This window comes from Notolabrus celidotus, chromosome 8, assembly GCF_009762535.1.
Source record: "Notolabrus celidotus isolate fNotCel1 chromosome 8, fNotCel1.pri, whole genome shotgun sequence".
In the NCBI taxonomy this organism is placed as follows: Eukaryota; Metazoa; Chordata; class Actinopteri; order Labriformes; family Labridae; genus Notolabrus; species Notolabrus celidotus.
Window position 1 is genome coordinate 31,885,436 of NC_048279.1, and position 26,827 is coordinate 31,912,262.

Consider the following 26,827-nt stretch of genomic DNA (forward strand, 5'->3'; position numbering starts at 1 on the left):
GCTCCAGCATGAACAGTTTGCTTGCTGGACAGTGTTGTATGCAGGGGTGTAGTGCTAGTGTTAGTGTTAGTAGTTAGTGGATCATCTTATAGTGCTCTAAAAAGTCTTTATGAATCTCAACCGGATTATGCAAACAGCAAGTAAGAAAAAAAGTGCCGGAAAAAAAGTGCCATTCAGGTTCTAGTTCACTCTGTCAGCACTGATTTTATGCAACCCCCAGAGGACAAATTTGAAATAGTAATTACTTTTATTGAAAAATTGCAGTCAATGTCTTGTCTGTAATTTTTTCACTTTGCAAAGTTTTTCCGTGGGCCGGATTGGAACCTCTGGTGGGCTGGTTTTGGCCCGCAGGCCGCATGTTTGACTGCCCTGCTCTAAATATTATATCAAACAACAAGGACGACATAATTAAGTTTAGTAGACAACGCCGAATATAAAAGTATATCCATATCATGTTTCATAGTCCTTTAACTACATTACATTATATTTTTTCCCAACGAGTAGCAAAGAAAAACTGAAATTGTCTGACTTTTCTATGAGGTTTTGGTGAGCTCAATTTTTTTTTTTTAATTTGCCCTGATATCATAATTTTCAAATATCTGATGGTATTTCTTTTTAATAATTTTTTTTTTTTTAATTAAAAAACTTGTTTATCTTGCTTAAAATAAAAATAAAAATATACTTTATTTAGTGCACTAAAATTTAAGCGACATATTCTGAGGTATACGGTAATTGGAGGCCGGGCTTAACTGAAACCAGGAAGTTTATAACACCGCTCCATGTTTACACATGTTTGCACGTTCACGTGGAGAAGTTTCTCACTTTTAAAATGTCTTCAAAGAAAAATAAAAGCAAGTCTAAAAAGTCGAGTGAAGGGGACAGCTCAGTGTGTCTGAAGGAGGGCTCGAGTGACTCCTCCAACCTGAACACAGCCGGGGATGAAGGAGGAACCTGCAGGAGTTTAAACTCTTTCACTGTCATTGATTTCATTGAGAAAGGTAAGACTCTTCTGAATAGACCTAGACATTTAACAAGCTGTTTTCTGCCTGTTAGTAGTCTGTGCAAATGGGTGCAACAAATTAACAAATGAGCTGCAGCTTTGTGAAGATGGGTGTCATGGTCCATGTTGTGCACAGGGATGCTGTTCCATGCTTGGATGCTGATCTTGCTGTACCACCTGCCCTGTCCTTTAGGCACCTAGGGGGACACATTAATACATCTACGTGGTGAAGTAGATTGAGCTTTGAGGATATATGAATGTGTATTATCTATTTTTGCTTCCAGTCAAAACATGTAGCCTAGATATCTTACAGAGGAAGGGTCTCTCTAGGGATGGAAATCCTCAGTTTAGGTGATTTTTTTCTACACTGCAGTTAACCAAGAAGACACTGTAACTAGACTGCCTTAAATTCAGCCTCAAATCAACTCCAGCTGCACAATCTAGTAATGATAATAATCTTTGTTCGAAGGCATGCTTCTAAACTCACACCCCAGAATGCATCATAAGGATGAAACAAAGTAAAACAAGGCAAATTAAATGGGTAGAATCAATAAAACCTTTGATTAAACAGTCTGAAATAACAGGACACTCAATTAACTTCAGTGAAGTCAAGTAAATATGTTTGAAGAAGAGATCTGACAATATTGGTGAAGAACATGTAAGTAAAAGATGGTGAAACAAGTTGTTTCTTCTTCCCACAGCAATTAAATCATTACTTTTTTTTTTTTTTTGAAATTATCTTTTTATTTGGAAAGGCAAATTCAATCCATCACATACATTAATAGCAACCTTAGTCTTTCAAGAAAAATAAATAAAGATGGACAAATCATTACTTTTTTAAAGGTATGATAAGATTTGAGCTTTATTATGTCCATGTCAGTGATATGCATGTCCGTATGTTCTCAAATCAATATTTTAGTATAGATTATCTCTTCCTTTATATTCACTTTTGATCCATGGTAAATATTCATAGCTTGAGTTTTTAAAGTAGCTACTCAGAGATTTTTCCATCACTTTTGACAGCTAATTTTTCACAATGTTTTCCTTGTTTTTGCCGCAGCTGATGATAAAACACCAAGATGCAGCCGATCAACTTTAGCCCAACTGAGCCTCAATTCAATGAAGACAGCAAACGTCTGCATCGGGAGACCAATCCTCCTGACCAGCTCCACGGGACAACAAGAGGTGTCCATCTCTCTCTCTCCTCTCTCTCTTTCCTTCTCCCTCTTGTTGTCTGTAAATAAATTGAACATTGAATACCTTTTGAGTGAGTAGTAAAATCAGACTACTTCTGTCCCACAGGTGTGTTTAGGATGGCCGGTTGCATCATTTCCTGGTGGAAAAGTTGGTCTTCAGAAATGTTCTCAGAATAACCTCAGAGTGAAATCAGGAGCTGAGGTGACGCTGCACCCACTAACAGGTCCTGTTCTTCAGGCGGAGGAGGTCGTTCTATCCAACAGGTAATGCCATTCACCAAAAATATATAAAGGGCACAATTAAAAATTATTGTCATGTACTTCCATGTGCATCATACATTCAGTTATGGATACAATGCAGACAGTTGCAGTTCATTCAGCACATCTAGATGAAACTTCTGCAGTCTACACTAACATTCCTGCAATTAATCCTCCAATGAAAGAGGCTATAATGTTCAGCTTGTGTTGAAACTGCTTCTACATGTTGTTGATTTAACTCTACTTTGAAGGTTGTGTTGTTGTTGAATGTTTTTTTTTTGTATACCATAAGACTTCTTAGTAAGTTTTTCTTTTATCAATGAGTGTAGGCTGATATATAACACATTGTAAAATCATAAAACTGCACTATTAGTAAAAATAAGATACAAAATTTACGTTTGCACACAAACATTTTACACATGAACCTCTGCAGGTTAATCTTAAAGCCTGATACAAACAGCTGTTGAAGGAACTTGAGATCAAGACCCTGCAATATTATCATGGAGTATCAATGCTCATGTTATGACTCTGGACAACACTGTGTGAATCTAAGGCAAATGCTGCCATCTGCTGGCTACTGCTGGTAACTGCAGTTAAAAATTGTAATTACATTAAGTGAAGTATGGTGCTGCCTAGATGGTTCATATTTTAGTCATCTTGATTAACAGAACTTATTTCTGTAAAATGTATTTTATTATTTTGGTTTTAAATCTTTCTTTGATCTAATATTTTTTATTCTCTCCATGTTTTGTTATTTTTCTCCTTTACTTTATGCTCTAATTGTATTTTAAAGAGTCCACAGTGGACTATTTTTAATTTTTAAATGTCTCTATTTGTCTCCATATATTAGGGTAAAGCATGATTACGGTGTTATTGACTCTCTCTTAATTTAAATCCCCCCTCAGATCAAAAGATGACACGATAGAGACGGATGAGTTCAGGAACTTCTTCCTGAGGTCTCTGGGTAAGTCGGCCACCTCTTCATTTATTTATCGGTGCAGAAATCACTTTTAGGCCAGGGTTGGGAGTTCTGCAGAATATTATTTGAAACGCAACTAGAAGGTAGCGGTAGCAATGACGGTGTCTTTATTTGCAAAGTAGCATGTGTAGCATGCTCCCAAATCATGCAGTGACAGTTTTTAGTCAAGAACTTAGAGCTTAATTTCATTCAGAACAAAAGTTGAAAAGTGGGTCCTGTTTTCTTCTACCTAGTAGAGTCCTTTAGAGCCGGGCTGGTATAATCAGCTATTTGAAGTTGCACTTGATCCATCATTGATTGTGCGCCATACCTTAAACTCCAAGACCTGTACATGTACCCACTGTGGCTGACTGTGACCTTTTTGGTTTTAATTTGGTTTCTTTACTATCCAGGGTCTTCTTGTGGAATAACTGTACTTGTTTGTTTGTTTGTTTGTTTGTTTGTTTTGTGCCAGTTGGGAACATCATTTTGCCAGGAAATATCATCCCCCTGACCTACTTCGGCCGCTCGTGCAGTCTCCGTGTTGAGACCATAAGAGGGGAGGATGGTGTCACCCTCAACAGACCGGCTCCCCCCTCAGGATTGAGCCCTGACACAGAGGAGTCCTCTGTAATGAACTCTGTGATTGACTCCTCCGTATCAAATGACCTCTCTCTGCAGCTCAGCCTGCTCACTGTAGATGACAACAACCCAGAAGGGTCACCAAGCACACCCGGAGAGCCCGGGCCTGCAGCCAGCACCCCACGCCGACCAGCCTTCCTCCCCTCTCTCTCCTCACCCTCTGCTCCCTGTACCCCGACTTCATACAACTCCCAGAATCCTCCTGGAGACGTTTCATCAGAGGATGTTGTCAATCTGGAGAGCTCACTCAGTTCAGAGAAATTCTCCACAGCTCTCCCTGGTGGTGTGATGAGTACTGACACCTTCTACTGCCTCTCCTGCTCCACTAAAGTCAGCTTCAGAAACAGAGCAGGGAGGGAGGAGCCAGATGAGGAAGCCAGAAAGTCAAAGGTCACATACGGCATGATTGGCGGGCTCAGCAGCCAGTTAGATGTCATCAGAGAGACAATTGAGCTCCCTCTGAAACATCCTGAGCTGTTCTCAAACTATGGTGAGTTGATGCAATTTAACATGCATGCCTTGATATTAAAAACCAATGCACAATTTGGATTTTTCTGCAAACACCAACATTATTTGACTACCTGTATTACCTCCTTCCTATGGCCCACACCAAAAACATAACTAGTCATAACTTCTGTCTTTTGTACTTAAAGTTTTTGCTCATCTTAAGTCAAGTAAAGCTAAGAGTAGAGATTAATGATTTCTTCACTATTGCTTTCTGAATCATTGTGGATTCTGTATTTGAAATTGCGTCCTGTTCTAAAACTGTTAAACGCATCCATACCAGTTGTTGTTTTCAAGCTCTGCAGTTCAAACTCTGACAGCTCCATCTCCCATTCACTCAGTGTTTTTTTTGCACTCTGTTGTGTAAAGCAATAGAATAATTGGACTGTATCATCAGACCGTAATGTTCAGCCTTGGTCAGGTGATGTTGATGGTTTTCAATTTAACATCAGAAGTCTAACTCTACGCTTTCTACGCAGGGATCCCGCCTCCCCGAGGAGTACTTCTGTATGGTCCCCCCGGCACAGGAAAGACTATGATTGGCCGAGCCATAGCCAATGAGGTTGGGGCTCACATGACGGTGATCAATGGCCCAGAGATCGTGAGCAAGTACGGTCATGAATTTGCATTTGTCAAAACCGTGCCTCAACAAGAGATCTGATGTCAAACTAAATCTAAGAGACATGCTGTGTTTATTTTATGTTGTTGCAGATTCTACGGTGAAACTGAAGCAAGGCTGAGGCAAATTTTCACAGAAGCGTCTCAGAGGTAAACTTTTTTTTGTGTTAACCCAAAACAACTCTTTACTAATCTCATCATTCATTTGTGATTATGAAAATTGTGCAAATTTGTTTATTTAAAATATATGAAATTAATATATTGTTACATTTGGCAATTAAGAATATAATCTATCATATATAATAATATCATAATATATTTATATATTATGATTTATTATTTATATATATTTTTATATATTTATATAGCAACTTTTAAAAACCACAGTTTACAAAGTGCTTCACAAACGGCAGGGCACATAAAAACAAACAAACAAACAAACAAACACAAAGAGTACTCTGCAGCAGACAGGCTTTAAACAAAATGAAATCAAACATTAGGAAAACAAACACAAAAGACCCAATGATTCAGCACAGGCAACCCAAGAACCCAAGAACCCAGGCAACACAAGAACCCAGGCAACCCAAGAACCCAAGAAACCAGGCAACCCAAGAACCCAGGCAACCCAAGAACCCAGGCAACACAAGAACCCAGGCAACCCAAGAACCCAAGAAACCAGACAACACAAGAACCCAGGCAACCCAAGAAACCAGACAACACAAGAACCCAGGCAACCCAAGAACCCAGGCAACACAAGAACCCAGGCAACCCAAGAACCCAAGAAACCAGACAACACAAGAACCCAGACAACACAAGAACCCAGACAACACAAGAACCCAGACAACACAAGAACCCAGACAACACAAGAAACCAAGAAACCAGTCAACACAAGAAACCATACAACACAAGAACCCGGACAACACAAGAACCCAGACAACACAAGAACCCGGACAACACAAGAACCCAGACAACACAAGAACCCAGACAACACAAGAACCCAAGAAACCAGACAACACAAAACCCAGACGACACAAGAACCCAGACGACACAAGAACCCAGACAACACAAGAACCCAGACAACACAAGAACCCAGACAACACAAGAACCCAGACAACACAAGAACCCGGACAACACAAGAACCCAACGATAAGAATGCTCTTAAATTAGAAACCAAGTGCATTCAAAAACTGACATTATGCAGGGTTCCCACGCGTCCTGGAAAACCAGGAAAACCTGGAAAACAGTTGACCAGTTTTCCAGTACTGGAAAACACCTGGAAAATGGGAGAAAAAGTAAAATGTCCTGGAGAATCACATATAGTCCTGGAAAATTATTCCAACATGGCTGCGTTTGACCTGACCCTATTAACAAAACACATCCCCATTCATTGAAAGTTGAGTGCACGCTGTGCTGGAAAAGACAGCGACACTGCACAACTTTTTTCTCATCTTTTCTCCTTCACTTCATAATCATGCATTCACAGGAAACAGGGGTATATTTGTTTATGTTTTATGGTACATTTGGCTCAATTACACTACTCTAGCTCAGTTGTTCTCAAAGTGGGGTCCTGGGACCCCTGGGGGTCTGTGAACCATAGCGTGGGGGATTCGTGAAATAATGTAAATACATTTCTAATAAATTATAAAATTGTGCTGTGTCATTACAAAACAGCATATACACCATTGTTATGATACCATTTGGTGGCTCGAAGGGATATGTGAGTCTTGTTATTGTTAATTTTCTGAAAGCGTTTAAGATCAATTACTTGAAAAGTATAAATGCTGTCATGTTGAGTCCACAAGGAATGATATGACCCTTTGTTTTAAAATATACAAGTGGAATTTACTTGATTCAAATTGAAGTGTTATCTGTTTATCACTATGGTACAGGTCTGAAGTATTTACATTGATACGTTTTACAATACAAATAGTTCCAAGGGGAACTAAGAGTGCAAATGGTAGTAAGCATGTGATTTAGTGATGGGAAGTTTGGCTCTTTTCAGAGGGCCGGCTCTTTTGACTCCCAAACGGCTCTTAATGTAGGATCTTTTGTAGCTGTATGTTTTACCTTAACTTTAAATAAAATAATAGTTTGTGTTGAAAACCCTTTACATACAGTGTTTTTATGAGAAGACTTATAATAGCCCAATTGTGTGCATTTCTTCTGTTACAAAATCATTCTCACCCTGATCCTAGGGTTATGATTAGGGTTAGTGTTAGGGTTAGGGGGTTAGGGTTAGGGTTAGGGGGTTAGGGTTAGGGGGTTAGGGTTAGGGTTGTGTTTAGGGTAAGGGTTAGGGTTATGATTAGGGTTAGGATTAGGGTTAGGGTTGGGGTTAGGGTTGTGATTAGGGTTAAGGTTGGGGTTAGGGTTAGGGTTAGGATTAGGGTTAGTGTTAGGGTTAGGGTTAGGGTTATGATTAGGGTTACGGTTAGGATTAGGGTTAGGATTAGGGTTAGGGTTAGGATTAGGGTTAGGATTAGGGTTGTGATTAGGGTTAGGGTTAGGGTTGTGATTAGGGTTAGGGTTAGGGCTGTGTTTAGGGTTAGGGTTAGGGTTGTGATTAGGGTTAGGGTTAGGGTTAGGGTTAGAATTAGGGTTAGGGTTAGGGTTGTGATTAGGGTTAGGGTTGGGGTTAGGGTTAGGGTTAGGGTTGTGATTAGGGTTAGGGTTGGGGTTAGGATTAGGGTTAGAATTAGGGTAAGGATTAGGGTTAGGATTAGGGTTAGAATTAGGGTAAGGATTAGGGTTAGGGTTAGGGTTAGGATTAGGGTTAGGGTTAGGGTTGTGATTAGGGTTAGGATTAGGATTAGGGTTAGGGTTAGGGTTAGGATTAGGATTAGGGTTAGAATTAGGGTAAGGATTAGGGTTAGAATTAGGGTTAGGATTAGGGTTAGGGTTAGGGTTGTGATTAGGGTTAGGGTTAGGGTTAGGGTTAGGATTAGGATTAGGGTTAGGATTAGGATTAGGGTTAGAATTAGGGTAAGGATTAGGGTTAGGGTTAGGGTTAGGGTTGTGATTAGGGTTGGGGTTAGGGTTAGGGTTAGAATTAGGGTAAGGATTAGGATTAGGGTTAGGGTTAGGGTTGTGATTAGGGTTAGGGTTGGGGTTAGGGTTAGGGTTAGGGTTGTGATTAGGGTTAGGGTTGGGGTTAGGGTTAGGGTTAGGGTTGTGATTAGGGTTAGGGTTGGGGTTAGGGTTAGGGTTGTGATTAGGGTTAGGGTTGGGGTTAGGGTTAGGATTAGGGTTAGAATTAGGGTTAGGGTTAGGGTTAGGGTTAGGATTAGGGCTTAGGGTTGTGATTAGGGTTAGGGTTAGGGTTGTGATTAGGGTTAGGGTTAGGGCTGTGTTTAGGGTTAGGGTTAGGGTTAGGCTTAGGGTTGTGATTAGGGTTAGGGTTAGGGCTATGTTTAGGGTTAGGGTTGGGGTTAGGGTTAGGGTTGTGATTAGGGTTAGGTTTGGGGTTAGGGTTAGGGTTAGAATTAGGGTTAGGGTTAGGGTTGTGATTAGGATTAGGGTTAGGGTTAGGGTTAGGGTTAGGATTAGGGTTAGGATTAGGGTTGTGATTAGGGTTAGGGTTAGGGTTGTGATTAGGGTTAGGGTTAGGGTTAGGATTAGGATTAGGGTTAGGGTTAGGGTTAGGATTAGGATTAGGGTTAGAATTAGGGTAAGGATTAGGGTTAGAATTAGGGTTAGGATTAGGGTTAGGGTTAGGGTTGTGATTAGGGTTAGGGTTAGGGTTAGGGTTAGGATTAGGATTAGGGTTAGGATTAGGATTAGGGTTAGAATTAGGGTAAGGATTAGGGTTAGGGTTAGGGTTGTGATTAGGGTTGGGGTTAGGGTTAGGGTTAGAATTAGGGTAAGGATTAGGATTAGGGTTAGGGTTAGGGTTGTGATTAGGGTTAGGGTTGGGGTTAGGGTTAGGGTTAGGGTTGTGATTAGGGTTAGGGTTGGGGTTAGGGTTAGGGTTAGGGTTGTGATTAGGGTTAGGGTTGGGGTTAGGGTTAGGGTTGTGATTAGGGTTAGGGTTGGGGTTAGGGTTAGGATTAGGGTTAGAATTAGGGTTAGGGTTAGGGTTAGGATTAGGGTTAGGGTTGTGATTAGGGTTAGGGTTAGGGTTGTGATTAGGGTTAGGGTTAGGGCTGTGTTTAGGGTTAGGGTTAGGGTTAGGCTTAGGGTTGTGATTAGGGTTAGGGTTAGGGCTATGTTTACGGTTAGGGTTGGGGTTAGGGTTAGGGTTGTGATTAGGGTTAGGTTTGGGGTTAGGGTTAGGGTTAGAATTAGGGTTAGGGTTAGGGTTGTGATTAGGGTTAGGATTAGGGTTAGGGTTAGGGTTAGGGTTAGGATTAGGGTTAGGGTTAGGGTTAGGATTAGGGTTAGGGTTAGGATTAGGGTTAGGGTTAGGATTAGGGTTAGGGTTAGGGTTAGGGTTAGGGTTAGGGATGGGGTTAGGATTAGGGTTAGGGTTAGGATTAGGGTTAGAATTAGGATTAGGGTTAGGGTTAGGATTAGGGTTAGGGTTAGGGTTAGGATAAGGGTTAGGGTTAGGATTAGGGTTAGGGTTAGGATTAGGATTAGGGTTAGGGTTAGGGTTAGGGTTAGGGTTAGGATTAGGGTTAGGGTTAGGATTAGGGTTAGGGTTAGGATTAGGGTTAGGGTTAGGGTTAGGGTTAGGGATGGGGTTAGGATTAGGGTTAGGGTTAGGATTAGGGTTAGAATTAGATTTAGGGTTGTGATTAGGGTTAGGGTTATGATTATGTTTAGGGTTAGGGTTAGGATTAGGATTAGGATTAGGATTAGGGTTAGGGTTAGGGTTAGGATTAGGGTTAGGGTTAGGGTTAGGGTTAGGATTAGGGTTAGGGTTAGGATTAGGGTTAGGGTTAGGATTAGGGTTAGGGTTAGGGTTAGGGTTAGGGTTAGGGATGGGGTTAGGATTAGGGTTAGGGTTAGGATTAGGGTTAGAATTAGATTTAGGGTTGTGATTAGGGTTAGGGTTAGGGTTATGATTATGTTTAGGGTTAGGGTTAGGATTAGGATTAGGATTAGGGTTAGGGTTAGGGTTAGGATTAGGATTAGGGTTAGGGTTAGGGTTAGGATCAGGGTTAGGGTCAGGATTAGGGTTAGGTTTAGAACCAGAACTAAACTTAAGCATACAGAACCAGAACCAAACTAATGCAAACAGAACCAGAATCAAACTCAACCAGAATTAAACCAGAACCGAACCAGAACCGAACCAGAACCGAACCAGAACCGAACCAGACCCGGACCAGAACTGAACCAGAACCGAACCAGAACCGTACCAGAACTGAACCAGACCCGAACCGGAACCGAACCAGAACCGAACCGAACCAGAACCGTACCAGAACCATACCAGAACCGAACCAGACTTGAACCAGAACCGAACCAGACCCGAACCAGAAGCGAACCAGACCCGAACCAGAACCGAACCAGAACCGAACCAGAACCGAACCAGAACTGAACCAGAACCAAACCGAACCAGAAATGAACCGAACCGAACCAGAGCCGTACCAGAACCGAATCAGAATCGAACCAGAACTGTATCAGAACCTTACCAGAACCGAACCAGAACCGTATCAGAACTGTACCAGAACCGAACCAGAACAGAACCAGAACAGAACCAGAACCAAACTTGAGCAAACAGAACCAGAACCAGAAACAAACTCAAGCAAACAGAACCAGAACCAGAACCAAACACAAGCAAACAGAACCAGAACCAAACACAACATCATTAATGTCCTCAGGTTGGCATTGGTTAAAATCAGATGCCTCAGCTTGGATGGTCTGATCTGATTTCTCCTCTCAGTGAGTATTTGCCCCTTCTTTAAGAAGACTCTCTCTGAAGGAACAGATGAAGCCACGATACACAGCCTCCCCTCCATCACCTGTATCCTATATCCTCACATATGATTGGCCGCATGGCCGCCATGCTGACCAATCAAAACAAAGTTCTGCTGTGAGCAGAGCTGGGGCTGAGCACTGAGAGAGCTAAGCAGTGAAAGGAAAAAACTGGGATGCGAGCCGGCTCTTCTGATTCACTATAAAGCATAGGCTCTCAGAGCTGCAGCTTTTGATAATGACACATCACTAATGTGTTTAATCTGTGTTACAATTATGAGGGGGTCTTGGACAATTTTCTCACCTGTAAGGGGTCCCTGGCTCCAAAAAGTGTCAGAACCCCTCCTCTAGCTAGCAGGAGTGCAAACTCCCGATAGTGAAAACAAAAAGAGCGACACAGCTGCACAGAAACTCCACGTTGTAGACATCGCTGATCATAATAGACATCGCCATGCAGGAAGACAGTTTACATTTTTTTAAATTTCTGAGAGATCTTCAAATACAGAGTGCGTCTTTACACCGGTGCGATTTTTTCAGAGTTTACGGTAACTCAAATAAAAAACGTGACATTTGCTTTGTTTTATATCGACCACTTAGAAAAGAGAAAGCTGAGATGAGAGTTGCCCATCATTGTTACTTGGTTGCACTAATAAAGTGAAGTGCTGTACATCTGTGGTTGCATTTTTCTATTATCAATTTGCCATCATTTTTAAGCATGTAAGAGGTGATTTCATTGATAGCCATAGACTACATGTCTTTCAATGTAGACTTCCACTGAGAGGAACATATTAGAATATTTAGGAACTAAATTAGGAACTAAATTTAGGCGGTCATACCAGCTTGATCATCAATGAAAATGTCCTGGAAATGTCCTGGAAAATGATCTCTGGAAAAGAGTGGGAACCCTGATTATGAAATTCACTCTTAATTGAAGTCTTTACCTTTATATTAAAGGTATGAAATAGTGAGGTATCTTAATGTGTTGTCATCAAAAGCTCACACTTTCACTCGTTTTTCAGACAACCAGCGATAATCTTCATTGATGAGCTGGACGCTTTGTGTCCGAAGAGAGAAGGAGCACAGAACGAGGTGGAGAAACGAGTGGTTGCCTCCCTCCTGACTCTGATGGATGGGATTGGTTCAGTAAGTATCCTGCTTACTGTCAGGAAATGTCCTCATTGAAAATACAGATTTGTCATGCAGAAACCATCTCTTCTCGCTGGACGCCCTTCAGACGATGTGGGTTGTGTCTCTGGGGTGTTGTTTGTCCTCTAAGCGCTCTGCTCTGTCAGTGCCTGATGAGAAAAAAGATGATCCCCCCCCCACACACACACACAGATGCACACCCAGTGGGAGCCTGGGAAACAAATCACTGAAGGTTGCCATGACTTGTCAATTTGGCATAACTTTATCAGCAGTGAAGTACATCTCTGCGTGCCCAGGAAGAAAAGAGCTCTAATTGTGATTGGTGAAACACAGACACACCAGCTCCCCTCTCCAGTGTGTGTGTCAGACCAAATGATCCAAGGTCATCAGCACTGATTGGTGTGTGGAATGTGTAGAAAGCACGTCCTGCACCTCACCATGCTTCCTAGCACTTAATTTATTAGTGTCTTCACGGCCTCTGTGGTATTGAAAGGTGGAAAAAAAGTCTCATCTTGCAGACAGACCACCCTGACAATCACACAAGTTCATAATCAGACCTTGGTCAACATTTTGTGAGGCTTTACGTATTAAAAACCACCGGATAGAGTTACAAACGTGTGGTCATGGAGTCAAGTTTTACTCAGCTCTGAGGGAGTTGATACCGGTCACTCAAAGCAACAGTTTGCACGTATTCTTGGTGTATTTTGTAGCCAGCACAGTAGATCTGGCTGTTGTAGTTTAGGATGCACCAGTCCATATCCATCATCTGTTATTTCAACACTTCTGAGCGTTTGGGAAAGGCTGCCTCACAGAGCAGTTAGCCAAGCTGTGTGGGTTGACAACCAAAGCCAACTTCAATATGTCCCAGAAAAATCAGATCTAAAAAACCCCTACAAGAACAAAGAAGACAAGAGTACACATGTTATCTGTGTACTCTATGTTACGTCAGTATATGTGCTTATTTTAAAGCAGCACTAACCATGAAGCTAACATCACTAAGAAATTACACAATTTTTAAAAGCAAACTCAAGACCTACCTTTTTAGTCTCGCTTTCTTTTTTAATTTTTAAAAATATTTTTGGGTTTTTTGGCCTTTACTGATGGGACAGCTGAAGAGAGACAGGAGATGTGGGGAGTGGAGAGTAGGGGGAAGACATGCAGTGAATGGTTGACCAGCTGGGAGTCGAGCCGGCGACCTCTGCGAAGAGGACTATAGCCTCTATACCTGGGACGCTTAGACCGCTAGGCCACCAGCACCCTATTCAGTCTTGCTTTTAACTGAGTTTCGTTCATATAACAGTTTTATTTCAATTTTCTTTCTTTCTTTCTTTCTTTCTTTCTTTCTTTCTTTCTTCCTTCCTTTCTTTCTTTCTTTTTTTCTTTCTTTCTTTCTTTCTTAATTATCTAGTTCAAATTTTAGTCACTTTTTATTTTATGTATTTGTTTATTTCTTTTTTTAAGTATAGTATCTTATTTTCTTTTAATGGTTTAATATTCAAATGTTTTATTATCTTAGAAATATATTTTACTTTGAGAGTTTAATTTCCTATGTTGAGTTTTTTTTTATTGTTTAATTGCATTTATGCATTTCTTTTATTTCTTTTTTTAATCTTTTTTTTTCTTAGCATTCACAGGATTATACAATAATTGTAACAGATACATATATATGCGCCTTTTGTATAGTGGCACCAACAGTGCAAATATGATTAGATTTTTAAAAAAGTACAAAAATCCTGTTAGCTTTAACATCTTATTTATTCATTTATTTGTTTTTTATTATTATTATTATTATTATTATTATTATTATTATTATTATTATTATTATTCCATATATTGTGTTCTTAACCTTTGGATTGTGGGTCAGGTTTGCGGTTGGGCCTGGGGTTGGGATTAAGATGGGGGGTCTTTTTATTTTCATGTATATATTATTCTTAATTTATTCTATTTCAAGTTGTTTTTATGTACAGCACTTTGTGTAACAATGTCATTGTATGAAAAGCGCTTTATAAATAAAGTCTGATAGATTGATTGATTTCCTCTGTTTTTCCCAGGAGGGTCACTCAGGTCAGCTGTTGGTCCTGGGGGCCACAAACCGGCCCCATGCCCTCGACCCTGCACTGCGCCGACCCGGACGATTCGACAAAGAGCTGGAGGTGAGCTCACAAAAAACGCTGAGTAACAGAGACGTTCTCCTGTTATTGCTCTGTTACAAATCACCAACAGACGTGTTCTGACATCGTCCTGTTTGCTCACTGTGAATCAGTCTGGTGAAAATGGAAACAAACTGCATGAAAAGTAAACATTGAAGGATATTTACAGATGTTTTATTGATAAAAAGTGACCAAGCTGCCGGAACCGTCTCTGCCAGGTCGACTTAACTCTCCATCCGTTTGCGGTTTGGCGTTCCTCAAGGCTCCTTCTTGGGTTCTGCTTCAGTTGGTGTGAATAAAACTGTCTGCTCTACATTGTTTTGTTTTCATTTCACGCTGGCAGGTGGGAGTTCCTGGTGCTGCGGAGCGTGCAGATATTTTGCAGAAGCAGCTGAGATCCGTACCGTGCAGCGCCACTGCCGAGGAGCTGACGCAGCTGGCCGATGTGGCGCATGGATACGTGGGAGCTGACCTCGCTGCTATTTGCAAAGAAGCAGGCAAGTAAACACTGGGGTAGTGTCACATGGGAAGTTAAGATGATGTGGCGTTAACAAGTATGTCCTTGTTTGAGGAATTTTAAGGCATCCAAAACCCTTTTCTTCTCTTTATTCTGGGAACACAGTAATATACAAATAATGTAGTTACTTGAATTTAAAACATCAAACATTGCTCATAGATTCAGTTCCCTTTAAAGGAACTGAGACATAAAATATCTTTACTCATGCCTTGAGATTTTAATTTGATCAACTGCGACAGATATTTTTCCTGGAAATAACAAATATAGAAGTTGACCAAAGCCCCATGAGAACAGGACTAAAGGTCTTTGGACCCCTGAAGGCTCATTTATGCTCTATGTTGGAGACACATACAGATACAGACAGAACCATCTACCTGAACTCGGACACAGAGCAAACAGTGCAATACCACCGATAACCGTGGGGGCAGTGTAGCCAACAGTTCAAGCCTGACCATACACATGCAGAAGAAGAATTGTGCAATTTTATCAGGCTGTTTTCAAAACCGCCTGCTGCATACTACCTAGAAATGCATTTTGCAGTACATACAGCATACTGCATACTGCGTTTGAAGGTAGTATGTAGTATGAGTGTTCTGTTGGATCTGGTCTGCAGTTTGCTGGGTCAGGCGTTGCTTGATTTCTGGTTTTGGAAAGTGGAAGTATCCAACGGTCAAGTTCATAGTGAAACTGCTTCTTTAGCATCACTTATGATTTATAAAGTTATGAAGTAGTGTATATGGAACGTTAGCGCTGTGCATTGTGGGAAACGGTATGCAAGGGAGACTGGTCCGCTGCATACTGTGACATTTTCCCAAATCAGTACGACATCTGGGTAGTTTTGGCATACTGCAGATTTTGCTCGTGTTCACATACTACATACTGAATTTTGGCCAAATCAGTAAGTACTGCTAGTATAGTAGGCGGTTTTGAAAACAGCCTTAGACATTATAAACATACAGTGTTTATGATGTTTCTTTACATGGGAACAGAGACAGTCAACTGCAACAGCAGGGCAAAGATTGAAGTTCTTACCGTCCATATTTAACCAAATTCAGAGATTACTTGTTGATGTTAGTTTGGTGTTTCTTGTAGATAATTGTTTGGCCATGATTTAAGTTTTTTAGATTCAAAGTCTAGAAGCTCATTTTGTTACTTAGCATATAGACAGATTTGCAGAAAGAGCTAGCTCAAACTCATCAGAGAAGTGGAGTCTAGTACTCTTTCATTGGATAGCATGGATGTTTGTATATGGTATGTAATGTATTTCAATCCCTGGACTGACTGAGTTTTGGTAGCTATTTAATAGTAATGTGAACAAGTGGACGTTGCTCAGAGCATTTAAGAAAATATAGAGAAGGCAGACCATTTCCAAGTCTCATGAAGTTTATTTTGCTTAAAAATTAAAGTGATGGTCATGATTCGTCAGCCTAAGCATGTCCCGAAGCAAGACCATCCACAGCCACTCAGACCATTGTGCTGCTCTGTCGTTCCATTTCCTTTTTGCACTTCCTGAAACCAACTTAATTTGGGAAACCAAAACAAAGTCACACATGGCGGCCAGCCCAGACATGCTCGCCATCTCTCAGTGGTTTGGTTTTCCTCGTGGGCTCAGGCATCCAACCGACAACAGAAAACACATGGACAACACTTTGTTACAGAGTCTTAGGTTTGTTTGACCCCACCTCTCCTTAAAAAAACCACATATTCTAGTGACTCATTCTTCCTACATTAGTGTTTTCAGTTTCTTGGAGTGTCTGACATGCCTGCAGCTCCCATTGAACACAGAGGGTCAACCTTTGATTTGTGCCAAAAAGGAAGTTGGAAGTTTCTGTGGTATTCAGCTCCCAGTGAGAGAAAACCACCCAAACCACCACTTGTTGTGAAATTCCTGCGCCCCCTCACCCCTAATGCCACAAACCAATCCACCTCACATCCCCAGGACAAGCATACAAGCTCCTTTGCAATGTGTGTGTATCTGAATGTGCAAGAGTGTGTGTTTGATGTACACGTGCATGCATGATTGTTTTTGTGTGTGTGTGTGTGTGACCCTGTGTGCCTCCTGGGTGGTCTCAGGGCCCGGGGTACGTGGCGTATTGCATTTCCAGCTGAGGAGGGAGCCGGGGCTGCTGTGCGGAAGCACTCTGCAGAAGAGCGTGATTTACTGTCCGCAGAGGACCAGACGTGACTGGCAGTGTTTTCTGAAAAACCTCCTCACATCCCGGAGGGACACAACAACCTCCTCAACCCCGTTTCACTCAGCTCACTTCCCCCCAAAAAATCTCCCAACCCAAATCACAAAACAAACACGGGCCCTCCCCACTGCACTCCACCACTGCACAACTCACAGATTCAGAACATATTTAATACTTTATTCCGTCTTTAATTCTTTCTGTAGGAGGTTTTAAGCTTGGAATAAAACACAGTCTATAATATATGTACAGGTACAAATACTTAGGAGTTCTCTCTCCATTCACATTTAATACAATCAGAGGTTCAGTTGAAGTCTGCTTTCATACAAACAACAGTTATTCAGCCACTTACAGAAGGGAGTAGTTCAACATTTGCTTTATGTCCCACCTCTCTTAGGTATTAAACCATCTTAGCCACATCTAGCCTTTTGTATTCATTCATACAGCACTGATCTACCACTGAACAAGATATCAAGAGACCTACACATGTGGTTAGGAGTGATGAAGAGTAGCCACGCTTCTCTGAAACTTTGTCTTTCTTTGACACATTAAGAAACCTCACTATTTCAAACCTTTAATACTAGAGCAAAGAGTTAAATTAAGAGCAGGACATGTTTTTCTTATTCTAACTATAACACTGTATTGCACTGCTTTAATGTAAGTATAGCAGCTTCCTCTGAATGGGGAGAGTTTTCTTTACTCCCAAATGTATCAATATAGTAATAGAGTTCAAATTTCAGCTGCTTGAACATTTATTTGAGTACATTTAAGTTAATAACACCAATTCAGAACAGGATGATGAGAGGAAACTAGGGATGTACATTTTAAGTATTTTCCGTGATCGATTTTTGGAAATGTTAGCGATCAATTATCGATTAATTGATTAAAAAAAAACATTATTATTCTTAAAAAAAAAAGGCCAAATACGTTGTCTTCCCCCTAAATTATATTTTCTACAGCAACAAAATGCATATAAGTGACAGGATTGAATACGGGTACATGTTTGACACGCAGAATATCAACGATCAGGCTCATTAAAATGTTCTACGCGGACATAATCTTATAAAGTGAAGGCTGAGACTACTAACAGAAAAGTACTTCAGACTCACAGTGTCCAGTTTTCTGTCTACTCGTTCTTATTGAGCCAGACGGCTCTGATGTTGCTGGTCTGCAAACATAGCGTACCTGAATTTCCCACCTGTCTGTTGCCTTCGTATCCAAAGGTTAAAATGTCCTGTTTAAAGTTGTCACTCTTCGTGTCCGTGTTGTTGTTGGCAGCAGGTTTTGTATTGATCCTCTTTTAAAAAGCGCACGTGCAGACCTGACGCGCAGCCGCAGCCCCCAACTGAGCGTCTCCGCTGTGCGCAACACCTTTAACAGCTGATTCACATCGAAACATGCTTTAAACTTAAAACACCTCCCTGATAGATAGATGAGTGTAATATGAGACCACATGATGTTTGTTCCACGTGACGGAAAATTGATAACAAAAATGCGTGTTTCGAGTAATTTCTTAACAATCAATTAATCGATAATCGATTAATTGTGGTCATCCCTAGAGGAAACTGCAACCAAAGTAGACGGAGTCCTGAGGAAATGCTACATTCAAATTCATGCTAGTTTTCCGTGACTACCAACCCTAGCTTTAAGGGTGCATATATTCCAACTAGGCCGAGGCAGATGTGTGTCTAACATGAGTCTGGTTCTGCTCGAGGTTTCTGCCTGTTAAAGGAAGTTTTTCCTCTCCACTGTAACTTAATACTGCAAGGTGCAATGCTCATGGTGGATTAAGGTGGGGTAAGACTGAGTCTCACCCTGTCTTGGTGTTGGGTCTTTGTTAATAATTTGACATAGAGTGGTCTAGACCTGCTCTGTTTGTAAAAGCGTCTTGAGACAATGTTTGTTGTGATTTGGCGCTATGCAAATAAAGATTGATTGATTGATTGATATTGAATTTGCTGGATTTCTTCTACTGGATTGATAGTGCAATTTATTTATTCATTTTTTGGCAAACTAGGCTGATGAGAGTCAAAAATGGAAGTGACATACTGCACCAAACAATGCAAAAATGCTTTGTTGATTTGTAGAGCTGAGAGATTCTTGCATAAAACCTCTCTCTTTCATAATCAGAGGATCTTTGTTGCATGATTTCTGATGTATAGTCGACATCCTGCAGGGTGCAAAACAAAGATATACAGTTTTAAATGGAGGTTGTATTTGCAGGAGTATGACCTCAAATCTCCCACTGTACCATGAAACATCACCTGCATTCATGGACACACAAACAACCACAGACCCACAGAACAAACACATTAATATCCACATTAACACACTTGAACCCTCTGCCTGATATGTTTTTTCCTCCTCTGCTGTCATTGAAAGGAACAAAAGCCAAAAAGGCAGAAAAACACATCAAGTAGGAACTGCAGTTGTTTCCTTCTGCTGCTCAGGTAACAATGAGCGGCTGGGGGAGCGTACCCTCCGGCGCATCACTTCCTGAAAAATACAAACGTGGGGGACGAAAAAGTGCGACGACTGCGACACCCCAGGGTCACGCACAAGATCATCCCCACCTCGCACAGCTGCAGAGAAGCATGTGCACAAACACTCCTTTTATGAGTTGCACTTTTGATGCACGCACACACAATAAGCACGTTGTGGTGAGGGTTTCACATCCTGCCATCAGTACAATACCAACCTGCTTCTAGATCACAGAGAAAGACTTTTTTAGTCACTCTTCGTCTTCAGGCTATGAGCGTGTTTGTGTGTGCACAAGAGTGGATGGAAATCTTGATGTCATTAGGGAAGTTTTTGTTTGTCCTGTCCAACTTTAACAGAGCCTCAGAAACAACTTCTTGACGACAGATGTGTTATATAATCAGCGCCTAATTACACTTGATCACGGATCAGCCGGTTTTAAATGTCATGTAATGCAAAAGCACGCTTATGCTGGATCTTGTACTCCGTTTCATCAAGGTAGTCTCAGATCCCTTTTAAGCCTCCACTGAGAGCAGAAACTATTAGAAAAGTCTGTGCCTTACATCATGTGCTCTGACCAAGGGGATCCAGGTTGGATGCTGTGATCTTTTAATGAAGGGAGGATTTTTAAAGCCAGAGAGAAAAGCAGGAATTTGGCTCACAATTACAGAGGCCCCTTCCTTTGTAACGTATATACTTCCTTTTTATTGCATTGTTTTCATGTTTAGTGAGCTTTTCATAAACAAAATGCTTCAGAGTTCAAACTTTTGATGAGGATCTCAAATAGAAAAACAGAAGTCAAGACCCAAAGTCGTTGTCCATGGATTACATTTTTTTTTTTTTTTGTAATTCACTGTTTTTTTTATTGTTTTCAGTAAAGTGCAAAATTCAGAAATAAATAAAACAATACATCTAGAGCAGTGATTTTCAACCACTGTGCCGTGGAACACTAGTGTGCCGTGACAGACCGTCATTTTCCAATTTCACTTAATTAGTCCTAAAAAAATATTATTCATATACTGCAAATAATTCATTATTCAAAAGATTCAAAGGTTTTTATTGTCAATTTTCACTGTGTATATGAGACATACAGGAAAAACGAGATTCTGTTTCTCTCTTCCAGCTTTTAAATATCTAAAATTTAAATATAAAATACAATAAAATATAATAAAATACAGTTTTATAAAAACAGCCTATGTACACAGTGCAGGTAGTGCAGTGACAGTTTAAAAATGGACAATGAAAATGAAAATGAAAATTACATACATATATAATTTGCCATGTAGTGCGTCTGTGTCTGCAGTGTCGTGACTGGAAGAGTAATTCAATACTCTTCATACTGACCTGCGCTACCCACCCACTGGGAGGCAATAAAGCACACTAATGACCTTGTTAATTTAAGACAATAGAATTAATGATGCATGTGAGAGGTGTATGTGACAAGAAGTAGGCGTACAACAGCGATGGATGAATATTCAAAAAGGAAAAATGAAAGCTCCAAACTGGGCCCTGGACAAAATTCTAACCAGGATGAAGAGCGTGATATGGGTGGTTGAAAAGGCAACTTCTATGAGGAAGCGAGAGCTCCCAAAGCTAGCTACTTAGTAGCTGAACTCGTAGCCAAATCAAAAAAGTCACACACTGTGGCAGAGACATTAATACTACCTGCAAAAGCCATTGTAAATGAGATGCTTCGCCCCGACACAGTTAAAGAAATAGCCAAAGATCCTCCCTCAGATAAATAGATTCATAAATTGAGAGACTAAATGTGTCATTTTGTAACACTCTTGTTTAGTGGTGTGACTCAGGATTTTTTTAATGTAAGAAATGTGCCTTGAAAGACACTGATCTAGAGAATACATCTAAAATAAAAAGTAGTAATAAAGCCAATGACAGAAGAAAAACACAATACCACACACAAAGTAATAAAAAAAAACCCAACAATAATAATTTCTCACAGGGAAAGAACCGGGCTCAGTGCACCGCGACCACTCACACACTCCCATCACACTCATAAACATGTCAAAGTTACTTATTCAACATTGTATTGTATCCATGAAGGGGCTCCATATGTCCAAAAACATCCCCTGTCTGTTATTAAGCTTAAAAATGAGTTGTTCATTGGTGGCTATTTTGGTCATTTCTCCCAGCCATTCATTTAAAGAGATGTTACTTTTAGTTCTCCAGTGCCTGAGCACAATCCTACACCCTTATTGCATTGTTTTCATGTTTAGATAGATCTCATATAGAAAAGCCTAATTCAAGACCCAAAGTCATTGTCCATGTATTAAAAGTTTTTGTTTTTCTCCTGAAAGAAATGGAGAACATGTTTTCCAAGACTCAAGTTGAGTCAGAAATTAATGACTCTGGGGCAGATGTAGTCTGTCCTTGTTTATGTTTTACTTTAGAACACATGTCTAGTTTATTTTATTGTTTGATAATGTGTGACTAAGTTATTATTGCTCTGGTGTTTTTAACAGAGAGGCATATATCATGAACAACAGACGTTGTAACACAGATGTCTTCAAACATGTTCTAACTTAAAGGGATAAATTACTTCCTCCTCCCTTGCTTCCTTGCCTCCTTGCTTAATGCTGCAGGAGGAAAGGTCAGCTCTTCCATAACTGCTCTGTAACCCTGAATGAGGACCTCTTGTGGAAAGTTGAGGTATTGCTGGTGAGTGAAACAGCAAGGCCCATGTGCATATCAGGAGAAAAACACTTGACACTGCAGGTTATGGATGCTCCTCTCTGAGACTCCCTCCTCTCTGAGTGTCTCCTGTCTCAGTTTCAGTACCTGAGGTGGATTTCATCCTGGTTTCTCGCAGCCTGACAGATTTATGTCCACATTCAGATGATCTGCTGGACTGAGTTAGTCACAGCAGAAAAATGAACAGCCGCCTGCACGCCAGCGACTCCATTTCTAAACATTTTTCTGACAGAGCTTGTGTTGTGTCTGATGTAGCTCCTCGTCACGCTGCTCTGACTGGGCCTTGTGTCAGAGGGGTGTCAGCAGCAGGATCGCTGTTACTGGACAGGCTGACGCAGACATGGTCACTGTGGTAGTCCATGCTTTCAGAGCCTGGACTGCTGCAACACAGTCAGAGCTCAAATTGTGTCATAGAAGAAACAAATAAGATTTTATATATATTTTCAATATCATACTTAAAGTGCATTACATTGTAGTCATGCTTTATCTTATCTATATTGAGGGTTTAGTGATAAAGGATGCATTGAACTCACAAAATGTTCTCATCTACACATAAATCCTGGACACTCGCCTGCTCAGTCCTCTAAAGACCCTTTAAATCTGAATATGATCATAGCTCATGCTGAGACCCAAACTTGACCCCCTGTAGGAGTCACAAGCCAGAAAGGTCCAAATGTGTCAGAGCTGGCAGATTTGAATCAGAACATTTTAGAAAAATAAAGCAAAAGTTGCATGTTACACAGCTTGTGCATCCACGGAGCAAACGGATGAAGCTGATTGGCTAACAGCGGTACAGAAACAGCCAACAGAAGGTGTTGTGTTTATATGTTTGCACAAGATCTCAGAGCAGATTTGCTTCAATACAAAAACCACACAGTCTCTGATTTCTCTTCATTCTAACATCCCCAAACATCACATCGACCCTGCTCCTGGCTCGGCGTGGATTCTAAAAAGCAGTGCTTCATAATGAATTCCTTTAGGTGTTTTCTGTGGTATTGGAAGCTATCATGCGGTCTCGTGGAGCCTTGCAGACTCCGGGCGTCTCTCTGTCGTCCTGTTGGCGTTCGACTGATCCCGGTATGAGCAGATGACTCATTTCCACAGTCTAAACACTGCAAATTGTGTGTGTGTGTGTGTGTGTGTGAGGGCGCGCGTTTGTTTCGAGTGTGTAGCATGCGTGTGCGTGCTTGTTTGGTTTGTGCCACATCCGGACGCACTGTTTACAAGCCTCTCTAAACAGGGGAAGCCCACTGGAACAAGAAAGGGCCAGTAAAATTGATTATGTGGAATAATAAACACACAACTCTGCACTCCGTCAGCTGAAAGCTTTTTTGCTTTTGCTTCTTATTTGACAGCAAAGATCGGGCTCGATATTTAACATCCACTTTTCCAGCTTAGAACAAATTGTGCAAAGTGATTTGGCTAACACACTTCAGTACAAACCTAAATACGAAAACACAGAGTGTAAACGGCGTCAAAAAATGAGTGCAGTTTTGTGTGTTTGACATCAATTCTGCAGAAGAAGACAAACACTCCTGAATTCTCGCAGATGTTTACAGCAGCAGCCTCTCCTTATAAAGCGCTTTTCCTAACTCGCCTGTCCTTTTAAAGACACTTCAGGAATTTCAGAACAGGTCACATAAATATCAGTCAGATCAGCATGTGAAGTTTATTTGGGGCCTCTGTTTATAAAATCCGGAAATGTGCTGCTTGTACTCCTTAACCCCGGCACTTACCTTCACTCAGTGACATCTGTGTGTGTTCTGTAACATGTACTGTATATGTGTGTGCCTGCACAAGTTCTCTGCATGCTTGGAGTGTGTGAGTGCATGTCTTTGTCATCTGTGTGTGTGCAGTCTTTAAGAGCACATATTATTGCGGTGTTTCAGCCCCGGGAACAGATGTCGGGTATTGTAAATACAGGTGCAAAGAGTGTTCCGGAAGCCCCGGCGAGTAATGAAAACGTTCCTGCGGTTTGGTGATGGTGTAATGCCCAAAGTATTTCACAATTCATCTGAGGACAGTGTCGCTGCAGAGCCGTGGCTCGGGCCGGTGGGTGTTGGACGCAGAGCTGCACACTTAACGTGTAACACACTGTCTTGATTCTTCCCCCGTTGAAATGAGGAATGCGCTGTTGAAGTGCAGATGGACTTCTTTTGACACACCTTCCTGAGCTCTGTGGGTGTTGATCTGCTGCCTCTGACAATAGAGCTCTGTGAGGTTCCTCTTTTGAAGTCTTCTTCTGGAACATAACCTGGTACACTTCCTACCTCCTTTTTTTTCCTTTTCTCTGGGAGTTCAGGGCATGTCTTGGGTGTTGCAGCTACATGAATGAAACACACATTTATTCCATTCCTTATATAATACAGATGCAAAGTGTACTTGACTTATTGCAGTGTTCTGTGATTTTTGTATACCAATGAAAAGATGGGCATTGGATTAAAGCAGGACCAACACTGGATTTTGATGCTTATTTGGAAGTCCTGACGTCCACCCTAGCCTAAAGGCACTGAACCCTCACAGACTTGAATGACGTCAGACCAGACAGATGTGCAGGGCATGAGTTTGCAAGCTACAGATGGTATATAAATGAAGAGTGGAACACACTTTTATGACGTCTCGTTGTATGGAAACAAGATGTGCTGTTTAATAATAACTGAAGGAAGAAAAACAGCTGATCTCAGCATGAGTTTAAACCATAGACTGTATGAATAATGGACGTTGTGCCCGGGACGTCACCCATCTGTTTCTGAAGCGCTGTTTTGAGGCCAATCGTATATTGGAAATGTTGAACTCAACCTAACTGCTGTTGAGCGAGTGTGACGTAAAGAGGTGGGCTTTGAGCCTCCTAGCCAACAGCTACATTGTTCCCACCTGTCAACCAAGTCAGCTGTGCCTCTCATAATGGAAAACTCGTAATCTCAATATCTTCGAAATTGCCTCGTTAGAATAAAATTCAACCCCGTACAGTGTGTGCCGATCAAGAAATGAGCAAGTCAGACTACACTCGCCTTTTGTACCAGGCTGTAAACATGTTTATTTCTGCTGTAAAGATCGGCTTTTTTGAATTGGTGTGTATGTGGTTTCTGGTAGTTCCAGAGCCAGCCTCAAGAGGATCCTCGATGAACTGCAGTTTTCAACACTTCTGCATCGGCTGTAATTCTCACGGCCGGAGGTTGCCGCTTGGTTCATGTGAATTAAATTACAGTTTTTATATATATAAGCTGACTAATGAAAGTCTAGTAGACATTATTGTCAGTTCTTCATAAATATTCTACTAAAAAAACATTAAAATGATACAAACATTGAATCAGTAACAGAGAAGTGATTCAACTACATGTTGTAATTAATTTTTTTTCTTTTGTTTACACTGTTTACATTTAATTATTATACTATATTTTCTATTATATTCTTTATTTTTTCTGAATAATGTTGAATAATCTTTAGCTGCACAACCACGTCCTTCATGTCACCAAGTTTGCAATGAACTCTGGGCAGGTCCAACAGTGAAGTCTGCAGAGATGCTGTCTCATGGAAAGTTGGTACTTTGGATGAGAGAGCTCACCCACTTGACGATGTGATGGTTTGGTAGCTCTAAGCACTCACACTTACTGGGAAATGCCTTAAAGCCTGGAAGTCTGAGAGAACATAGTTTGGGATTGGGCAATCATTCTTTTGTTTTCTACAGGGAGTGTTATAAACTATGGAGTCAGAGCATGCACTGTGGCACTACCAACATGGCTGTGATTGTGTCTGATTGGCTGAAATGACTTGCTAAATCTTATGCTGGTTGGGCTCTGCTTCTTGTAGCTGATAATCTGTCAGAATAAACTTAGATTGGATTTCCTCTCATTACTGAGGATTACCTTGAGGTGTCTCTTGTCTGGACTGGATTCTTCTGCAGGTTGCATTGTACAGCACATCTATACGTGTTAATTTGGAAGGGTGGGACAAGGCTATTGCTTGATTTTGTCACCGTATAATGACTGAGTCAAGTGCTCAGTTTGTAGGAGTGAAAAAGTCTGATGGTGCTTGCCTTTCAAAACACTCCTGTCGTCACTGATAGAAACTGATCTGTGGATCATATGATGCTCACTGAAGCTTTATTGTTACACAGGACCTCATTGAAGCTTGTATGAGTATTTCTTATGTGCTACATGTTGAGGTATCTCTGGAGTTTTCATGTTGGTTTTGAATCTTTAGAAAAGGGCGCCGGTATGGTGCAAGGGTCAGCGGAGGTGACCCCTGAAGCAACAGCCTTGATTTGAGGAAAGGTCTGTTTTGGACCCACATAATTAAAACCATCCCTGTTGAGAAACCACAAATAACTATTCTTCTCCCTGCCTGGTTTCGAAATGCGTTCTTCCTGCTCCTCCATATCTAGCTTCAGTCCCGGTGTGATGTTTTGCAAATGTGCATTCTTGTACATTTCGAGGGGCCCCATTTTCTCTCAATTCCCACTAGGTTTCTGGTGAATTTGAAGCATTCTGGAAAGGAGGAAAGTAGAAAAAAAGAAGAGGAAGGAGGAGAAAATGAGTCCACATAAGGTTCAGATTAAATTGTGTTGTGTTGCCTCTTTTTTTTTTTTTTTTTCCTTCTTCCTCCC

The 26,827-nt window shown here is 41.0% G+C and overlaps 1 protein-coding gene across 1 annotated transcript in view; it reads left to right on the top strand.

The window, feature by feature from the left end:
• Positions 1-736: 736 nt before the first annotated feature.
• spata5 (spermatogenesis associated 5) overlaps positions 737-26,827 on the top strand; it is a 155,863-nt gene continuing 129,772 nt past the window's right edge. Inside the window, exons 1-10 of the mRNA XM_034690793.1 lie at positions 737-998; positions 2,061-2,185; positions 2,303-2,460; positions 3,360-3,418; positions 3,888-4,544; positions 5,038-5,167; positions 5,270-5,326; positions 12,052-12,175; positions 14,230-14,331; positions 14,672-14,825. Of these exons, the coding sequence (XP_034546684.1) occupies positions 830-998; positions 2,061-2,185; positions 2,303-2,460; positions 3,360-3,418; positions 3,888-4,544; positions 5,038-5,167; positions 5,270-5,326; positions 12,052-12,175; positions 14,230-14,331; positions 14,672-14,825 (1,735 nt within the window). The 5' untranslated portion in view covers positions 737-829. The remainder of the gene's footprint in view (positions 999-2,060; positions 2,186-2,302; positions 2,461-3,359; positions 3,419-3,887; positions 4,545-5,037; positions 5,168-5,269; positions 5,327-12,051; positions 12,176-14,229; positions 14,332-14,671; positions 14,826-26,827) is intronic.